Source organism: Neovison vison, chromosome 13 (assembly GCF_020171115.1).
Source record: "Neovison vison isolate M4711 chromosome 13, ASM_NN_V1, whole genome shotgun sequence".
Lineage (NCBI taxonomy): Eukaryota > Metazoa > Chordata > Mammalia > Carnivora > Mustelidae > Neogale > Neogale vison.
The window spans coordinates 147,690,143-147,705,410 of record NC_058103.1 but is presented as its reverse complement, the minus strand read 5'-3'; the positions used below and the strand labels follow the sequence as shown (position 1 = coordinate 147,705,410).

Here is a 15,268-nt window from a genome sequence, read left to right as displayed (position 1 = left end):
CCCTGGGGGCAGGTTGGGCTAACGTAACTCAGGATTTCTGGGCCAGGGCGGCCATTTAACCACCAGCATGAACACATCTAGAGAAAGGTGTGTCAGTAGAGTGTGCGATGCTGGGAAATTACAGTTCCTAGAGCCAGCATGTGTCTGGTTTTCTCCAGCTTGAGTGGGAGTGGAGAGGCTGAGCAGCTTGGTGCTGGTGCTTTTGGTTTTTCCTGGCAGTTGTGGAGCAGGTCGAGGTCAAGGTTGTGCATGAAGTTCCCTGGAGCTGAGCAAGGTTGGCTCTCCGTATTGTCACTACTTAGAGCGTCCTCTGTGGGCCAGTAGCTGAAAATCCTGGGTGCCTCAGCACACGTGGAGTTCAGCTGGTGTTTCTCATAGCCACGATTTCTCAGGGAAGGAAGCAGGGCGCTGACTCCATCCTGGCTCGGGCTCCTTCCCGTCCTACATGGAGTCGTGGACTGGCGCAAGCTCCCGCTCTGAGCTCTGCTGCCCAGTGTCATGCTGTCCAGGTGCCTGGCCCCCAGGCAAAGGGGAAGGCGCACTCTAGATTGAGGACTGATGCTCTGCTGACTCTGAGAAAGGCCTTATCCCCTCTGGATCACTGGGCACCTGATCTGTTCTCAGTAACGTGTGTGTGTCACCAGGAGGTGGGTCATTGCTGGGTGTGGTGGAAAGTGCATTTGTGTTTTGCCCTGAAACCTGAGGCTCAGATCTGGGACTGTGGTTGACAAATGCCGTGCCGGACTGAGAAGTTTTGCCTGCAACCCAGGGTGTCCCTGCCCGACAGGTCACTGGCTCAAGGGTGTGGAGTTACCCCTTCTCATGGTCCATGAGTCAGGCCGTTTCAGATCAAACTTCTGGTAGGCATGCCAGGGTTGTCCCCCCCCCCGCCCCCCCGTGAGCGCCTGTCACAAACTGGTGTCTTACTTTGTTATATTTTTCATAAAATGGAAAATTGATTTCAATACATTTTTTGCCAGTGATAACTGGGAGGTGTAACAGTGCAGTGGGAGCCGATCCTGCCTGTGGGCGTCGCGGATCCCTGAGCTTCAGACGCTAGACACAGGGACTGGGACCTGGTCCCCTCTTGGGAATGTTTGAGAAATGTAACGTTCCGTTCTCTGACTTCACTCATTGTGCTGAGCACTTTCATTCCCTTTGCTCATTACTATTTTTTACCAAATGTCAGTTACACATAAAGTTAAACATTTTGTTGATATAAAATGTACAGAACACATAACTTACAAATAACAAAACATATGCTACTCTTACAAATTCCACATAGCCAGTTTCAAACAGAATGCTTTTACTGATTTTCACTGAAGTCTGGTGTTGGTAGTCTGCTTAGTTGTAATTCAGACATAATATGACAAATGCCATTGTATCCCTATCTGCTTGTATCTGTTTGCTTCTGCTCCTGTGACAAATTGCTACAAACTTGGTGGTTTACACTAACAGAAATTTACTCTCCTAGCTATGGAGACCAGAAATCTGAAATCAGTATCAATGGGCCAAAAGCAAGGTGTCGGCAGGGCCAGGCTCCCCGCTGGAGGCTCTAGTGGGAAATCCGTTCCTTGCCTTCAGTTTCCCTGGGGGCTGTTGGCATCCTTGATTCGTGGCTGGATCACTGCAGTCATGTCACCCTCTCCTCCCTGTCTGTCAAATCTCCCCCTGCCTTTGTCTCGTTAGGACACTTACAATTGGATTTTAGCCACCCAGATAATCCAGGATAATCGTTACTCCTTTTTGACCTCGTTGGCAGTACCAGAACCTTGATCCCAGCATTTCGTTCATGTCTTTTAGCCCCTCCTATCCTTCCCAGTTAAGCCTAGCATGTCTACTATACTTTCTTGCCAGTTTCTTTAGACTCTCTCTGAGGGATCTTATCAGCTCCTCAGGCTTCAGTTTCTGTATGTAACTGTCACTTCCCTCACCAATACCCAGAGAGTCACCACATCCCACTGATTGTGTCCCCTTAGCATCTTAGATCTGTCCCCTTGGTCCCCACTGCTGCAACCATGCTCATGCATGCCCTCATTATTTCTTAATCAGGCTGTGGCACTAACCCATCTTTCTCATCAGGGACTGTCCGTCTTTAATGCATTCTTCATGGGGAGCCACAGAAATCTTCCTCAGGCTCAGGTCTCCTGTCCTCTGGTGGCTCTCCCTGGCATCCAGGGAAGTCCAGACCTCTCAATGTTACCTACCAGGCCCTCCACAACCCAGCCCCTCTTTACTTGACCACTTCATTTCTCCTCTTCCATTGCTCTGCATTTGAGCTTCCTTCCTGGAGGACAGTGTTTCTCCTTTTCCCCGAGTTCAGGTGTCTCTTCCGTTCCTCCCATCTGAGTGGCAGCCCCCTGCCCTGTGGCACCGGTTGGCTTATTGTACGGCGTAGTATGTTTACCAGTATCAGCGTGTCTCTCCGACCAGACTGTGAGAGACTCGGGAAGCTGTCGTGTCTTATGATAGCTTTTATCCCAAGGGCCTGTCACAGTGCCTGGCAATAGTTCTAGGCACCCAGTGCACACCTGAAAAGCGCGAGCTCAGATTCCGGCCCCACCGTTGACTGGCTGTCTGAGCATCAGCACCTTAGCTGATCTCTCTGGGTCTTTCTGTTTCTGTAAGACACAGTCCTGCCTCGGGCTCTTCCTGCTTGTTGCCTAACCCAGTTGGGGGTGATTTTTGCTTCCCCAGCAAACTGCCCTATGACGTGACCCCTGAGCAGGCTCTGGCTCATGAAGAGGTCAAGACACGGCTAGACAACTCCATCAGGAACATGCGGGCCGTGACAGACAAGTTCCTCTCTGCCATCATCAGCTCTGTGGACAAAATCCCGTGAGTGCCGTGAGTCGGGAGCCCGGATAGAGCCCAGTGTGAGGGCCCTTCTGCCCCCCCGGCCGCTCTCATGGAGTTTTGTCTGTCCCACAGCTATGGGATGCGCTTCATCGCCAAAGTGCTGAAGGACTCGTTGCATGAGAAGTTCCCTGACGCCGGTGAGGATGAGCTGCTGAAGGTAAGACCGGACGCTGGCCCGTCCTTGTCCTCCGGCAGACTGTTGAGGAGAGGCCCGACTGAGACCTTCAGCTAGTGTGCAAGCGTAGATTCCGACAATAGCTCCCCTTTGGTTGTGAGCTCTTGAAAGTGATCGTAAATCATAGATGATACCTCTCTTAGTCCCTGTGTAGCTCCTTTACTGTTTGGCACACAGATGTCCAACAAGTAGAGGAGGAGGATTTTCCTGTCTGAAGAGAAATTTCTTGGGTCCTATCTTTTTGCTGAAGAATTGCTCCCTCTGCTGGTGGTCGGGTGAATGGCATCAAGCGCCGTTTCTGCTAAGGCTGTTGCTGATAACTGTCTTTCTTACTCGGCTATGCTCCTTCCCTTTTTTTTCCCTCCCCTTAATCTGAACGCTTTTTTCTTCTCTCTCCTAGTTCTGTGCTTTCCTACAATGAGGCCTCGATTCTAGACTTTCTATTCAGGTGAATTAAATTTTTTTTTTTTTGAATGAAACTCCTAGGGAAATGCTATGACTATCCTTGAATTCTTCTGTGGAGATGTGTGTCAAATGACTTTAATTTCAGAGGCATGAACTTGTCCACCGTTGAAGTCTGCAGCATGAGGATGGTGGGGGTTGAACAGATGACACTATGCTAATTAGGTCATGTGGGCTGCGGCAGCCCGATTTGCTGCTATGATAATGTGAACAGAGGATGCCCTAAAACACTCAGTGACAGACTTTAAGTCTGTCATTGTTACCTCCTAAAGCTGCTCTTTCCTTGTAGTGATACTCAGTTCTGTTCTCGTTCTCTTTTTCTCTGTGTCCAACCGAGGGATGTTTGGTCGTGCTAATTTCAGACCCTGCGAGGAAGTGTGTGCATGTGTGCATGTGTGGGTGCATGCATGGTGTTTACTTTTCCCCACAGGACTGCATTTTCTGCTTTTCTTTGCTAGCAAAGTCGTTTGTGGCTTACTCGGTGGAATGGTTTTTAACACCCATCTCTCTTTTCCATCTGTTCGCAGATTATTGGTAACTTGCTTTACTATCGATACATGAATCCAGCCATTGTCGCTCCCGACGCCTTTGATATCATTGACCTGTCAGCCGGAGGCCAGCTCACCACGGACCAACGCCGAAATCTTGGCTCCATTGCCAAGATGCTCCAGCATGCAGCTTCCAATAAGATGTTTCTGGGAGATAATGCGCACCTGGGCATCATTAACGAGTATCTCTCCCAGTCCTACCAGAAATTCAGGTAGGGGAAAAGGAACAAGGTACTTGTGGGCGTGTTTCTGAGTGTCGGGACAAAAATAGATACCACACTTGGCTTTCCCTGGACCCTGCTGTGCTGCCGGATATATGTTTGATGTGCTCATAGCTTCTGGATGTGAAGAAGAGGATTTTGAGCTGTTAAAATATATTCCAACAGAATAGCCCACACTTAGCATAAAAGCAGTGAACCCGCATTGGGCAGGCGTTAATTTGTAATCAGAGAAGAACTGGAGAGTGCTTTCAGCATTTGTAAATTAAACATCCAGTTGTGAGTTCAGGACATTGTCTTAAAGATAAAGTTGGTTTGCCTAATGACTCCGGTGTTTGCAAACGGTCTTAAATTATGGGTGAGCAGTTCCTGTGGGTGGAATTAAAACTGGGTGGAGGGAGAAGTTATTAGAACCGCCACCCAGAGGCCAGGAAGAGCAGCGAACACGTGCAGCTTCTCTGGAATTTTTGGACTGACGGTCTTCTCTTTGAACGCCTCACTCCGGAGGTTTGTGGGATATCTTCTCGCCGACTCTGCACACGTGTCACCTGGGGAATCTGGCTCTCATGTTTATTTTCAGACGGTTTTTCCAAACTGCTTGTGATGTCCCAGAGCTTCAGGATAAATTTAATGTGGATGAATATTCTGATTTAGTGACCCTCACCAAACCAGTGATCTACATTTCTATTGGTGAAATCATCAACACCCACACTGTAAGTATTTTTTCTTTAATTACTTAACTTCCTTGTAATTGCCTTCCCTGGGTGCTGCTTACCATCTCTGGAAAGCCAGATACCTCCCCTTCCTTTGGTCTCGCTGACATCACATCTGCCTTGTTTCCCTTTGCGTATTAACAAGATCTGCTCAGTGTCTCAAAGTGATCCGAGGCCCTCTGCATTGGAGTCACCTGGGCTGATGGTCACAAATGACGTTCCTGGACCCCACGACAGGCCCACTGAAACAGAGTCACCACGGGTGGGCTCCAGAGTCACCATTGTGAGCGCTGATCTCTTTGTCGTGGCCCAACACCGAGGTTGATTTTTCAACATCTAAAATACCCACTTTTTCCTCTGTGGCCCTTAGAGTGATTTCCCTTGGGTGCTCTTTTTCCCCCCAATATTTTTGTAATTCATTCTTTTCTCATTTGGAGAAACAAAACAGGAAATGAGGAAATACATAAAAAGTAAAGCTTGGGTGGCTCAATCAGTTAAGTGTCTGCCTTCAGCTCAGGTCATGAACTCAGGGTCCTAGGATCGAGCCCCACACTGGGCTCCTTGCTCAGCAGGGAGCCTGCTTCTCCCTCTCCCTCTGCTGCTCCCCTTGCTTGTGCGCTCATGCTCTCTCTCTCTCTCTCTCTCTCTCTCTGATAAATAAATAAATTAAATCTTAAAAAAAAAAAAGGTAAAGGAAATTTCAGGTACTATACTCTCTGAGGGTATCCCTTAGGACAATAGTATCTTAAAGGCTCTGCTTCAGTGTCCCCAAGATGAGGTCATGGGTCCAGTGTACTTCTCTCTGACCTAAGAGATGCCGTAAGTAGCACACATTAAGTACGAGTGTGCATGTGAATTTTTTGAATTTGTCTTAGGGTACATTATAACTTTGGATTTTGAAGTCTGTGGGGTTTGTCGTTCTCCCCCATGTAGGGTCTGCTTAAATCCCTCCTATCCACGAGGTAGAGACTATACTGGTATTTCTTCTCCGTGCGTTATCCCCTAAGTCATCCAGCAGAGGCCAGCGTGATGCTTCATGTGTCGTACGGTTGACTTGGCTTGATTTGCTGGGGATTGGCCCGTCAGTTCTTTGAATGCAGGAGCTTGGTTATCAGACCCTTCTGTGCTGTCGGGCCTAATTGGTGGGGCTCAGGGCTGATAGGCTGTGTCGCACATGGACTTGACTTCTGGGTGTTCCATGCAGCTCCTGTTGGATCATCAGGACGCCATTGCTCCGGAACACAACGATCCCATCCATGAGCTGCTGGACGACCTGGGCGAGGTGCCCACCATCGAGTCCCTGATAGGTAAAGTTCTGGCTTAACCACCCAGAAGGTGACAGGGAAGGTGCTGGAGGGAGGCTCAACTGCCACCTTCTCCGCCTCTGCGTCCCTCCAGCTCTGAGTGTGCCTGAGGGAAGACAACAGATGTGTCCCACCCCTGTCTCTGAGGAGCTGAGGTCCAGTGGAAGGGGGACTTTTACACATGGATATTATACACATAATCCTAGAAGTCCTATAAAGGAAATGAACAGGATATCTTAGAGATTTGTTATATTACAATGACTGAAATGGCTTGTAAGCATTTATGAAATTGTTATTATGGATCCTTTGCTTTTGTCATTTGGCCTTTAGTTTCTTTATTTCTCAACAAGAGGGTGTCCTTGCCACAGCAGAGCTGCTGGCTTATTCCCATATCTTCTTAGGCACCTGAGGCTGGCATTCCTATCTCCTTGGGCAAGCATTCGAGTATTAACATCTGTCCTCCAGGGTCTCCTCTCTTTGTTACGCTGATCCTCTCTCCTCTCCCCAAACTGCAGGAGAGAGCGCTGGCAATTTAAATGACCCCAATAAGGAGGCGCTGGCTAAGACAGAAGTGTCCCTCACGCTGACCAACAAGTTTGACGTGCCTGGCGACGAGAATGCGGAAATGGACGCTCGGACCATCCTGCTGAAGTGAGTGCTGGGGGTGTCGGGAGTGGGAGGAAGGAGGCCGACGCAGCACAGTGATGCCTTGGTTTTGGCGGACACGTCCACTTGTTCGTCCCTGAAACCATCACCGCGACCTTTTAAGCCTGTCGTGATTCTGGCCGCCCTTATCTATTATACTCGGCGCAGGGCTTACCTGCCTCAGTGGCTAATAAGAAGCTGAGGTGAAACTCACTCCTGAGAAATCCTCAGCCTGGTACCCGCGCTATCAGCCTGGGGCCTCGAGTGCCTTGTGCTAGCAGCTGCCCTGCGGGCCCTGTGTGAAGCGGCGTGTGTGCTGCTGCTCAGCTCCGTGCAAGGGAAGGTGGGAGACCTGGTGACGGTGACGCTCTCCCCCCATCTCCTTTTAGCACGAAACGTTTAATTGTGGACGTCATCCGGTTCCAGCCAGGCGAGACCTTGACGGAAATCCTGGAAACCCCAGCCACCAGTGAACAGGTAAAACTTAACAAGGGGCACAGGAGCTCCCATGATTGATGTGGGCCATGGGCGAGGGGGTGGGGCCCGAATCCCAGGAGATGCCTCCCTGCGGGCGGCCCAGAACAGTGATCCCGTCCATCAGCTGTTGGATGACCGGGCAAGGTGGGGGTTGGAGCCTCCGAGCAAGTTGTTGGCTCCCACGTCGAGAGGCCGCTGCTCCCGGGGCATCAGGCTCACGGCTCATGCAGTCTGTGTACGTGTTAATTTAATTAACTGAGGCAGAATCGGCAAGTCTGTCTGATAATCGATTGAATATTATTGTATCATTAGAATTGTGCTAAGTGCCTTGGTGGATAGAAGAAAATTTCAGAATGTAGCTCCTGAACTCACTGAACTCAGGATCTAGTTGGAGAAATGTGGCATACAGAGCTGAAATACTTAGAAAACCATTAAAAATTGACTTGGGGGGCGCCTGGGTGGCTCAGCGGGTTAAAGCCTTTGCCTTCGGCCCAGGTCATGATCCCAGGACCCTGGGATCGAGCCCCACATCGGGCTCTCTGCTCAGTGCAGATCCTGCTTCCCTTCCTCTCTCTGCCTGCCTCTCTGCTACTTGTGTTCTCTGTCAAATAAATAAAATCTTTAAAAAAAAAAAAATAAAATAAAAAAATAAAAATTGACTTGGATGTTGGCTTTAAAAATAGCCAAAGCTCAGGAAAGAGGCCAGTGAGGAGCAAAGCGTCAGAAGACGCGGACCCGAGCCACACTCAGGAGGCGTGGATGGGACTGGGTGTGCGCGTACACGAGAGGCGTCTTGGGCAGGAGAGTCCACGCAAACAGGCGTGGGGGAGGGAAGGGCCTGACATATGGTTGCTCTGACCTTTCTAGAATGGAGATGTGGGTGAGGGTGAGCAGGGAGGAGTAAGACCGAGAACAAATTAAGTCGAACCCTGCTTAGCACTGGACAGATGCAGAGTAAAGGACTTCTGTAACCCTGGGACCATTTACGGCTCTCACAGCAGATGGTGGTCGAGCAACGGAGCTGTGGGATCAAGTCCGGCCCCACTGGTCGGGGGCGGCTTGGCGGTGGGAAGTGGTGGATGAGGCACTTCCTGTCTAAGATCCCTCTTTTGCATTTGTAGAGTGTGAAGAATAGGTCATTTGTTTGAAATGTTGAGCACAAATATCCTTTTTGTTAGACGAGAGTTTACTGGGAAGCACGATTATGAAGCAGGAAAAACAGGAGCTGCTCCGGGCCCTCGCAACCCCGCCCCCAGGGTTCTGGGTACCTGTGGGTGTCCCTTATTGCGGCTCCCAGGACTCCTTGAAAACCACTGTTTCTAATGAACTCTCAGCTCTTTCATGCCATGATTGATTACTGACTAGATGTGTGGGAGGGACGAGAGGAGAATCATAACCAGCCACTGCAGCTTGTTTGACGGGAGGAAAGGCAGACCCCATCTTGAATGAGAGCCTGCTGTTAGTGTGGGCCTCTCACCCGTGTTCTTTCATGTCCCCTCCCACTACCTCTGGGAGGTGAGTCTTTTCATCCTCTTGTTACAGCCGCGGAGTCTCAGACCGTTAGAGCTCACATAACTGGCCCACGGCCGTCCGCGTGTCCAGGCAGAACCAATCTTGGATCAGACGCCTTCTGACTCCAGGGCTTATGCCCTTCGTCTTGTGCGATGCGGAGTGGTCTTGACAGCAGGAGGAAGGGGCATTCTGGGAGAGGGAGTTGCTCCAGTTTGGGAGGAGTCACAAGCCATTCCAAATGGGAGCGTCCCGGTACAGACAGTTGAGAATGCGGTACCAGAGGCTTAGCCGCAGAGATGTGAGATCTGTCCGCATAGATGTGATGAGTGAGGTTTTGAGAATGAACAATGGGAGAGAAACTGCCACGGGTCCCTTGGAGGTACCAAAGCCATGCCTAGGGCAGGGAGAAAGTGCAGAGGGTACGAATGAGGGGTGGTAGTTGGGCATGAGAGCCAGATTGCAGGGAGCTGAAGAAGGAAGAAAGCACCAGAAAAATGGATTAGTGGTGTGGGTCATGTTGGGCAGAGACATAATGGGCAAACGTTGGATGTTGACTGCCTAAAGAAGAATCGCAGGAAGGACTTTCATTCTCTAGAAACTGGCATTTACAGCATGCTTGAGAGCGGGGGGAGGCCGTCTGCGTGACCCGGCCTGGTCTAGGTGGCAAAAGCATCGACTGAGCACTGGTATCACCTTGGTGTGGTTACAACATTCACCCAAGGGCGAAGCTGTGTTTCAGGGAAAATTAAATGACTCTCGTGTCTCAAAATGTGATAGGAAAAAAACAAGGGATTTTGTAGCACTGGAGCCCAGTCTCCTAACTGTACGAGAAAATCCAGGACAGAAGTCCCATGAGGCCGTGTGATTTCAGCGATGTAATCTCTTCTAGAGGAGATCCGCCCATGCTCCATGCAGTTTCTCTGTCCATTGTCAGAGGGCAGGTTTGTTCCCTCTGTTTCCAGAATGAACTGTCAGAGCTGTATAAATCCGGGTGTGGATATGCTCTGTAGACTCGAGTTTTGGGTTAGTGTGCTGAACTTGCCAGCAACTTCTTTCTCTTCTCTGTGTCTGTAGGAAGCAGAACATCAGAGGGCCATGCAGAGGCGCGCTATTCGTGACGCCAAAACTCCCGACAAGATGAAAAAGTCCAAATTCGTAAAGGAAGACAGCAACCTCACCCTCCAGGAGAAGAAGGAGAAGATCCAGTCGGGCTTGAAGAAGCTAACAGAGCTTGGGACAGTGGACCCAAAGAACAGATACCAGGAGCTGATCAATGACATTGCCAAGGTACTGCGTGCGGCATGGGCAGGGGCAGCCTGGGCATGCGCAAGCCTGTCTCAGCGGCTTGTGAGGTGACTGTAGCCATTTGGAGGACAGCATGCCTTCAGTGCACAGGCAGGTCAGGGACCTCTTCTCTGAGGGCTTGTTGTCAGCTTCTCCAGCACAGGGACCTTGCCTGCCCTTTGATGACTTACTCCATGGCCTATGTCACTAGGGAGAGACCCTAATTAGAGCTTCCTATGCCTTGATTGGTCTTTGGCCTTAAGGAAGTCCTCTAGATTTTTTAATGACTGCTGTGACACATAAATTCACATCCAGTGGGTCATGAAATACTTGATTTGTGTCAGTCTTCCCAAGTAAGGGGCTCTGGTGTGGGCCCAGAGTGTGGGCTGGCGCACTGCTGGTCCAGTAAGGCAGTACCATGCACACTAGGGAGCTTGCTAACTGATACAGTAAGATGATCTTTTCTTCCCTCTCCTGACACCGTATTTAGAGGTTAAACCAGCTTTGCAAGCAAATTACAAGAACATGGAACTCTGTAAAAGTAACATATTTCCCTATCTGTAATACAGACGGGGAAAATATAGACAGGGAAAAAGATTAATGAGATCTGAATTTCTTTGCTAATTTTTGAACATAAATTGATGTTGTTGGGACACCTGGGTGGCTCAGTTGGTTAAGCATCTGCCTTCGGCTCAGCTCATGATCACCCAGTCCTGGGATGGAGCAGCAGGGAGTCTGCTTCTCCCTCTGCCTCTGCCCCTCCCCCCACCCATGGCTTGTTCGTGCATGTGCTCTGCTCTCTCTCTAATAAATAAATAAAATCTTTAAAAATTGCTGCGTGTGATCACGCAAGCAGTTGAGCACTGCTAGGCTCTGCCATGGATGATATGAGAAGTATGTGACACCTACCGTCATTTTCCTAATTTTGAAAATTCTGTCTTAGGACATTCGGAATCAGCGGAGATACAGACAGAGAAGGAAGGCCGAGCTGGTGAAATTGCAACAAACTTACGCTGCTCTGAACTCGAAGGCCACTTTCTATGGAGAGCAGGTGGATTACTACAAAAGCTATATCAAAACCTGCTTGGATAACTTGGCCAGCAAGGGCAAGTGAGTGTATATATATGTACTTTTTAAATTTTTTTTTTTTTAAAGAATCAGCATCAAGGGAAAAAGAAATAGAGGCAACTGAAGTGACCTTGGAAGTTCTTACTTAAAACGTGTGTGTTATTTTTTGCTTTAATTCTTGATTTTGCTTCTGATTGTTTGCATGATTACCTAGTTCCATTTGTTATTGTGTGATGTAAATAAATAATGGAGGGGGTACTTCAGGGTGCTTATTTCTAAACATCCCTGTTCTAAAATATCTTATTGGCCCTAGAAATGAAAGAATCATGGAAGGGGGTTAGTTAGTGCTCCCCAAACCCGGCTGTGCCTCAAAATCACTTAAGGAATATGATAGACATTTTGATCCCCTGGCCTCTCTCTGTACCTCCTGGGGCCAGGATCCCAGACCCCAGCTTTTTCCCAGCTGGCTCCAGTGATGATTAGCAGCATGCCCATCCTATAGGGAGGGAAACTGAGGACCCAGAGAGATGGGGTGGTAGGTCCAAGTTCTACTTGCATTGCTATCTAGAGTTAGTTTATTTTGTACTTCTCAGTTTTAAGTTTAAGAATTTTCCAACTTCAGAAAGGTTGAGAGAAGAGAGCAATATGTACTCTTCACCTGTTTTTGGCATTTTACCACATGAGCTCCCCTTCTCTGGCTTCCTTACTCTTCTGCCTGCACTCCGGCTCTCTCTTTCCCTCCCTAGAAGACCGAGGTGAGGTAGGGATGAAAGTCGGGCCCACCCAACCCAGCTTGTGAGGCTGGTTCCTGTGACCTTTTGGCCTTCCCCATCATTCTTTGAGCACTTCTTGACTTCATATAGACACAGGTGTTCTGGCTCAACTTGTACTTTCCCCTCCCCAGGCTTGGAATTAGCCATTTCTCCAAGCATTCCTGGTGCTTTCTAATGAAGAGTGGTATTTAGAAACCAAAATCCATGCACTAGATGTGCTTGTTGCCACAGGGTCGTCGTTGCTTATAGGCATTCTAAGCAGACAGAGGGGCTCTGTGGTACCCCATTGCATACAGAGACACTTGTGTTGCTTCTAGTTATTTACTTAAAAAATTCTGCACCAAATACCAAAACCTCTTGTACCTAGGTTATTTTGCAGATGTGGGCATATTTTTGAGGATAAATTCCTGGATGTGGAATCACTGGATGAAAGATTTTGTACAGGTGTAATTTCTATAGATCTTTCAGTTGCCTTCTATGGTGGTTACACCCTTTAACTCCTGTACCAGCATTCCCGCCCCATCTCTTGAGGGCCTTCTGTGGAGCCTCAAATCCCAGTTCTCAGGGATCTCTAGTCTTCCCATGTTTATTTTTGAAAAATCACTTCTTACCTTGATTATCCCAATAGCCTCCTAAGGTCTATTTCTTTTTACTTGTCCCCATTCCTCTGTATTTGCTATACTGGTTTAAAGTCTTCTAAACATTACTTATTCTGAGATATATTTATTTTTGCCCTGCCAGGGCACAGGGCTTACAGGGACTCCCCTGAGGTTCAATATAGTTCCTTCATGTTGGTGTTAGAAGGTTAAATTCATGGTGGGTTTGCAAGTACAATTAAAGGCAAAAGCAATTTAGTGATGTTTCCTCTGCAGAGATTGCTCAGGTTAATCCTAATACTAACTTGCCATTTTAGAATCAGTATGTTACTCAGGCTGGTGTATGGGAAGTTCGTTTTCTGACCTCATATCCTTGAACTATTGACAGACTTGTAGTACACGGTTACATACAGAAAGTGATAATGGGGGCACCTGGGTGGCTCAGTGGGTTGATCCTCTGCCTTCAGCTCAGGTTATGATCCCAGGGTCTGGGATTGAGCTCCACATGGGGCTCTATGCTCAGTGGAGAGCCTGCTTCCCCACCCCCGCCCTGCCTGCCTCTCTGCCTATTTGTGCTCTCTCTGTCAAATAAATAAAATCTTTAAAAAAAAGAAAGAAAGTGATAATGGCATGATTTCCCCCCCCCACAGGGTCTCCAAGAAACCTAGGGAAATGAAAGGAAAGAAAAGCAAAAAGATTTCTCTGAAATACACGGCAGCAAGACTACATGAAAAAGGAGTCCTTCTGGAAATTGAGGACCTACAAGTGAACCAGTGAGTATTTACTTTTTTACTTTGTCTTATATGTTGACTTCATTACCTCTTTATCTTACTGCCTTTATTTTTGTTACGTGGTTGGTCATTTTCATATATTCTATCTACTTATATATCTGTTTAGGACAGCACTAGGCCTAATAGTCAGAGTTAATTTGTCTGTCATAGAAGGGAAAGTATTTCTTCTCCTTTGTTGTGGAATATTTGCTCCAGGCTGTGTTCGTACCTGCTTGTGTGGGCCCCATCTTAACCTTTCCTCTTTAAAGGAGGATGCCATTTCTTTTTCTCCTGTGTCTAAGCCAAGAATCAATAAGAATAACAAGAAGAGGAATTTACTTTATTTCATTTGAGGCTGGGAATCAGGGGATTACCCTCCTTCTCTTTCCTGGGATGTGCCAGCTTGCTGTCGACATGGTTCCCGAACCTGTCCTGGCTATCATTAGCAGGCATTGTTATATACCGACCCAGCTGGCCCTGTGACCTCTGGCAGCTGAGCTTGCTGATTTTGAGTCTAGTAAAACAACAGGTTTGTTTGAGATGAAACTTAATTTCTCTCTTTTTTTCTTATTTTATTTATTAGATTTTTATTTATTTGATTTATTTATTTGTCAGAGAGAGAGCATAAGCAGCAGGGGAAGGGCAAAAGAAGACGGACAGGGAGAGCAGGCTCCACACTAACCAGGGATCCCAATGTGGGGCCCGATCCCAAGACCCTGAGATCATGACCTGAGCCAACGGCAAATGCCTAACTGACTGAGCCAGTAAGGTGTCCCTGTAACCTGGTTTCAGAGCCTTTAACAGCAAATTAAAAAGAAGAAAGACAGGCAAAAAAAAAAAAAAGTGGGTGACATTTGAACAGTAGAAAATAATGACAAAAAGAAGGGAAGAGATATAAATATGAGACAAACTCAAAAAATACATAAAGTGCGGGGCGCCTGGGTGGCTCAGTGGGTTAAGCCACTGCCCTCGGCTCAGGTCATGATCTCAGAGTCCTGGGATCGAGTCCCGCATCGGGCTCTCTGCTCAGCAGGGAGCCTGCTTCCCTCTCTCTCTCTCTCTGCCTGCCTCTCTGTCTACTTGTGATTTCTCTCTGTCAAATAAATAAATAAAAATCTAAAAAAAAAAAAAAAATACATAAAGTGCTCAACACAAAAAAAAAAAAACCTCAAAAGGACCAAGGTCTCCAACTGAAAAATGACTGAAGAAAATACAGATAGTATGCCATGATTCACAAACACACATACACATGCAAACTCATCCAGACTCTAAAAATTCAAAGTTTTAAAATGGGATACTATTTTTAACTACTGAATTCAAAAACATGGAAAAGTATGTATGTATTATTATTAATTACTATTTTTTAAGTTAACATATAATGTATTACTTGTTTCAGGGGTACAGGGCTGTGATTCGTCAGTCTTAGATAATACCCAGTGCTCATTACAATACATACCCTCCCCAATATCCCTCACCCAGCCACCGCATGCCACCCAATCTATTGTTAGATTTCAGCAGTACCCATGGGGAAGGCCAAGAGAATTCCTATGATGTCATCCCTTCAGAATACTCCCCTCCAGCAACCCTCAGTTTGTTTCCTGAGATTAATAGTCTATTATGGTTTGTCTCCCTCTTTGGTTTTGTCTTATTTCATTTTTTCCTCTCTTCTCCCTACAACCCCCACCCTGCCTCTCAAATTCCTCATTATCAGTGAGATCATATGATAATTGTCTTTCTCTGGTTGACTTATTTCACTTGGTTTAATACCCTCTAGTTCTATCCACATCATTGTAAATGCCAAGATTTCCTTTTTGATGGCTGCGTAATATTCCATTGTATATGTGTGTGTCTGTATGTATATACA

The 15,268-nt window shown here is 47.5% G+C and overlaps 1 protein-coding gene across 1 annotated transcript in view; it reads left to right on the top strand.

Moving 5' to 3' along the window:
* The window catches only part of IQGAP1 (IQ motif containing GTPase activating protein 1), a 104,887-nt gene that overhangs the window by 84,110 nt on the left and 5,509 nt on the right, over positions 1-15,268 (top strand). Inside the window, exons 27-36 of the mRNA XM_044229871.1 lie at positions 2,698-2,838; positions 2,932-3,016; positions 4,024-4,256; positions 4,843-4,975; positions 6,180-6,282; positions 6,795-6,930; positions 7,314-7,401; positions 9,988-10,200; positions 11,141-11,307; positions 13,285-13,407. Coding sequence (XP_044085806.1) covers positions 2,698-2,838; positions 2,932-3,016; positions 4,024-4,256; positions 4,843-4,975; positions 6,180-6,282; positions 6,795-6,930; positions 7,314-7,401; positions 9,988-10,200; positions 11,141-11,307; positions 13,285-13,407 — 1,422 coding nt within the window. The remainder of the gene's footprint in view (positions 1-2,697; positions 2,839-2,931; positions 3,017-4,023; positions 4,257-4,842; positions 4,976-6,179; positions 6,283-6,794; positions 6,931-7,313; positions 7,402-9,987; positions 10,201-11,140; positions 11,308-13,284; positions 13,408-15,268) is intronic.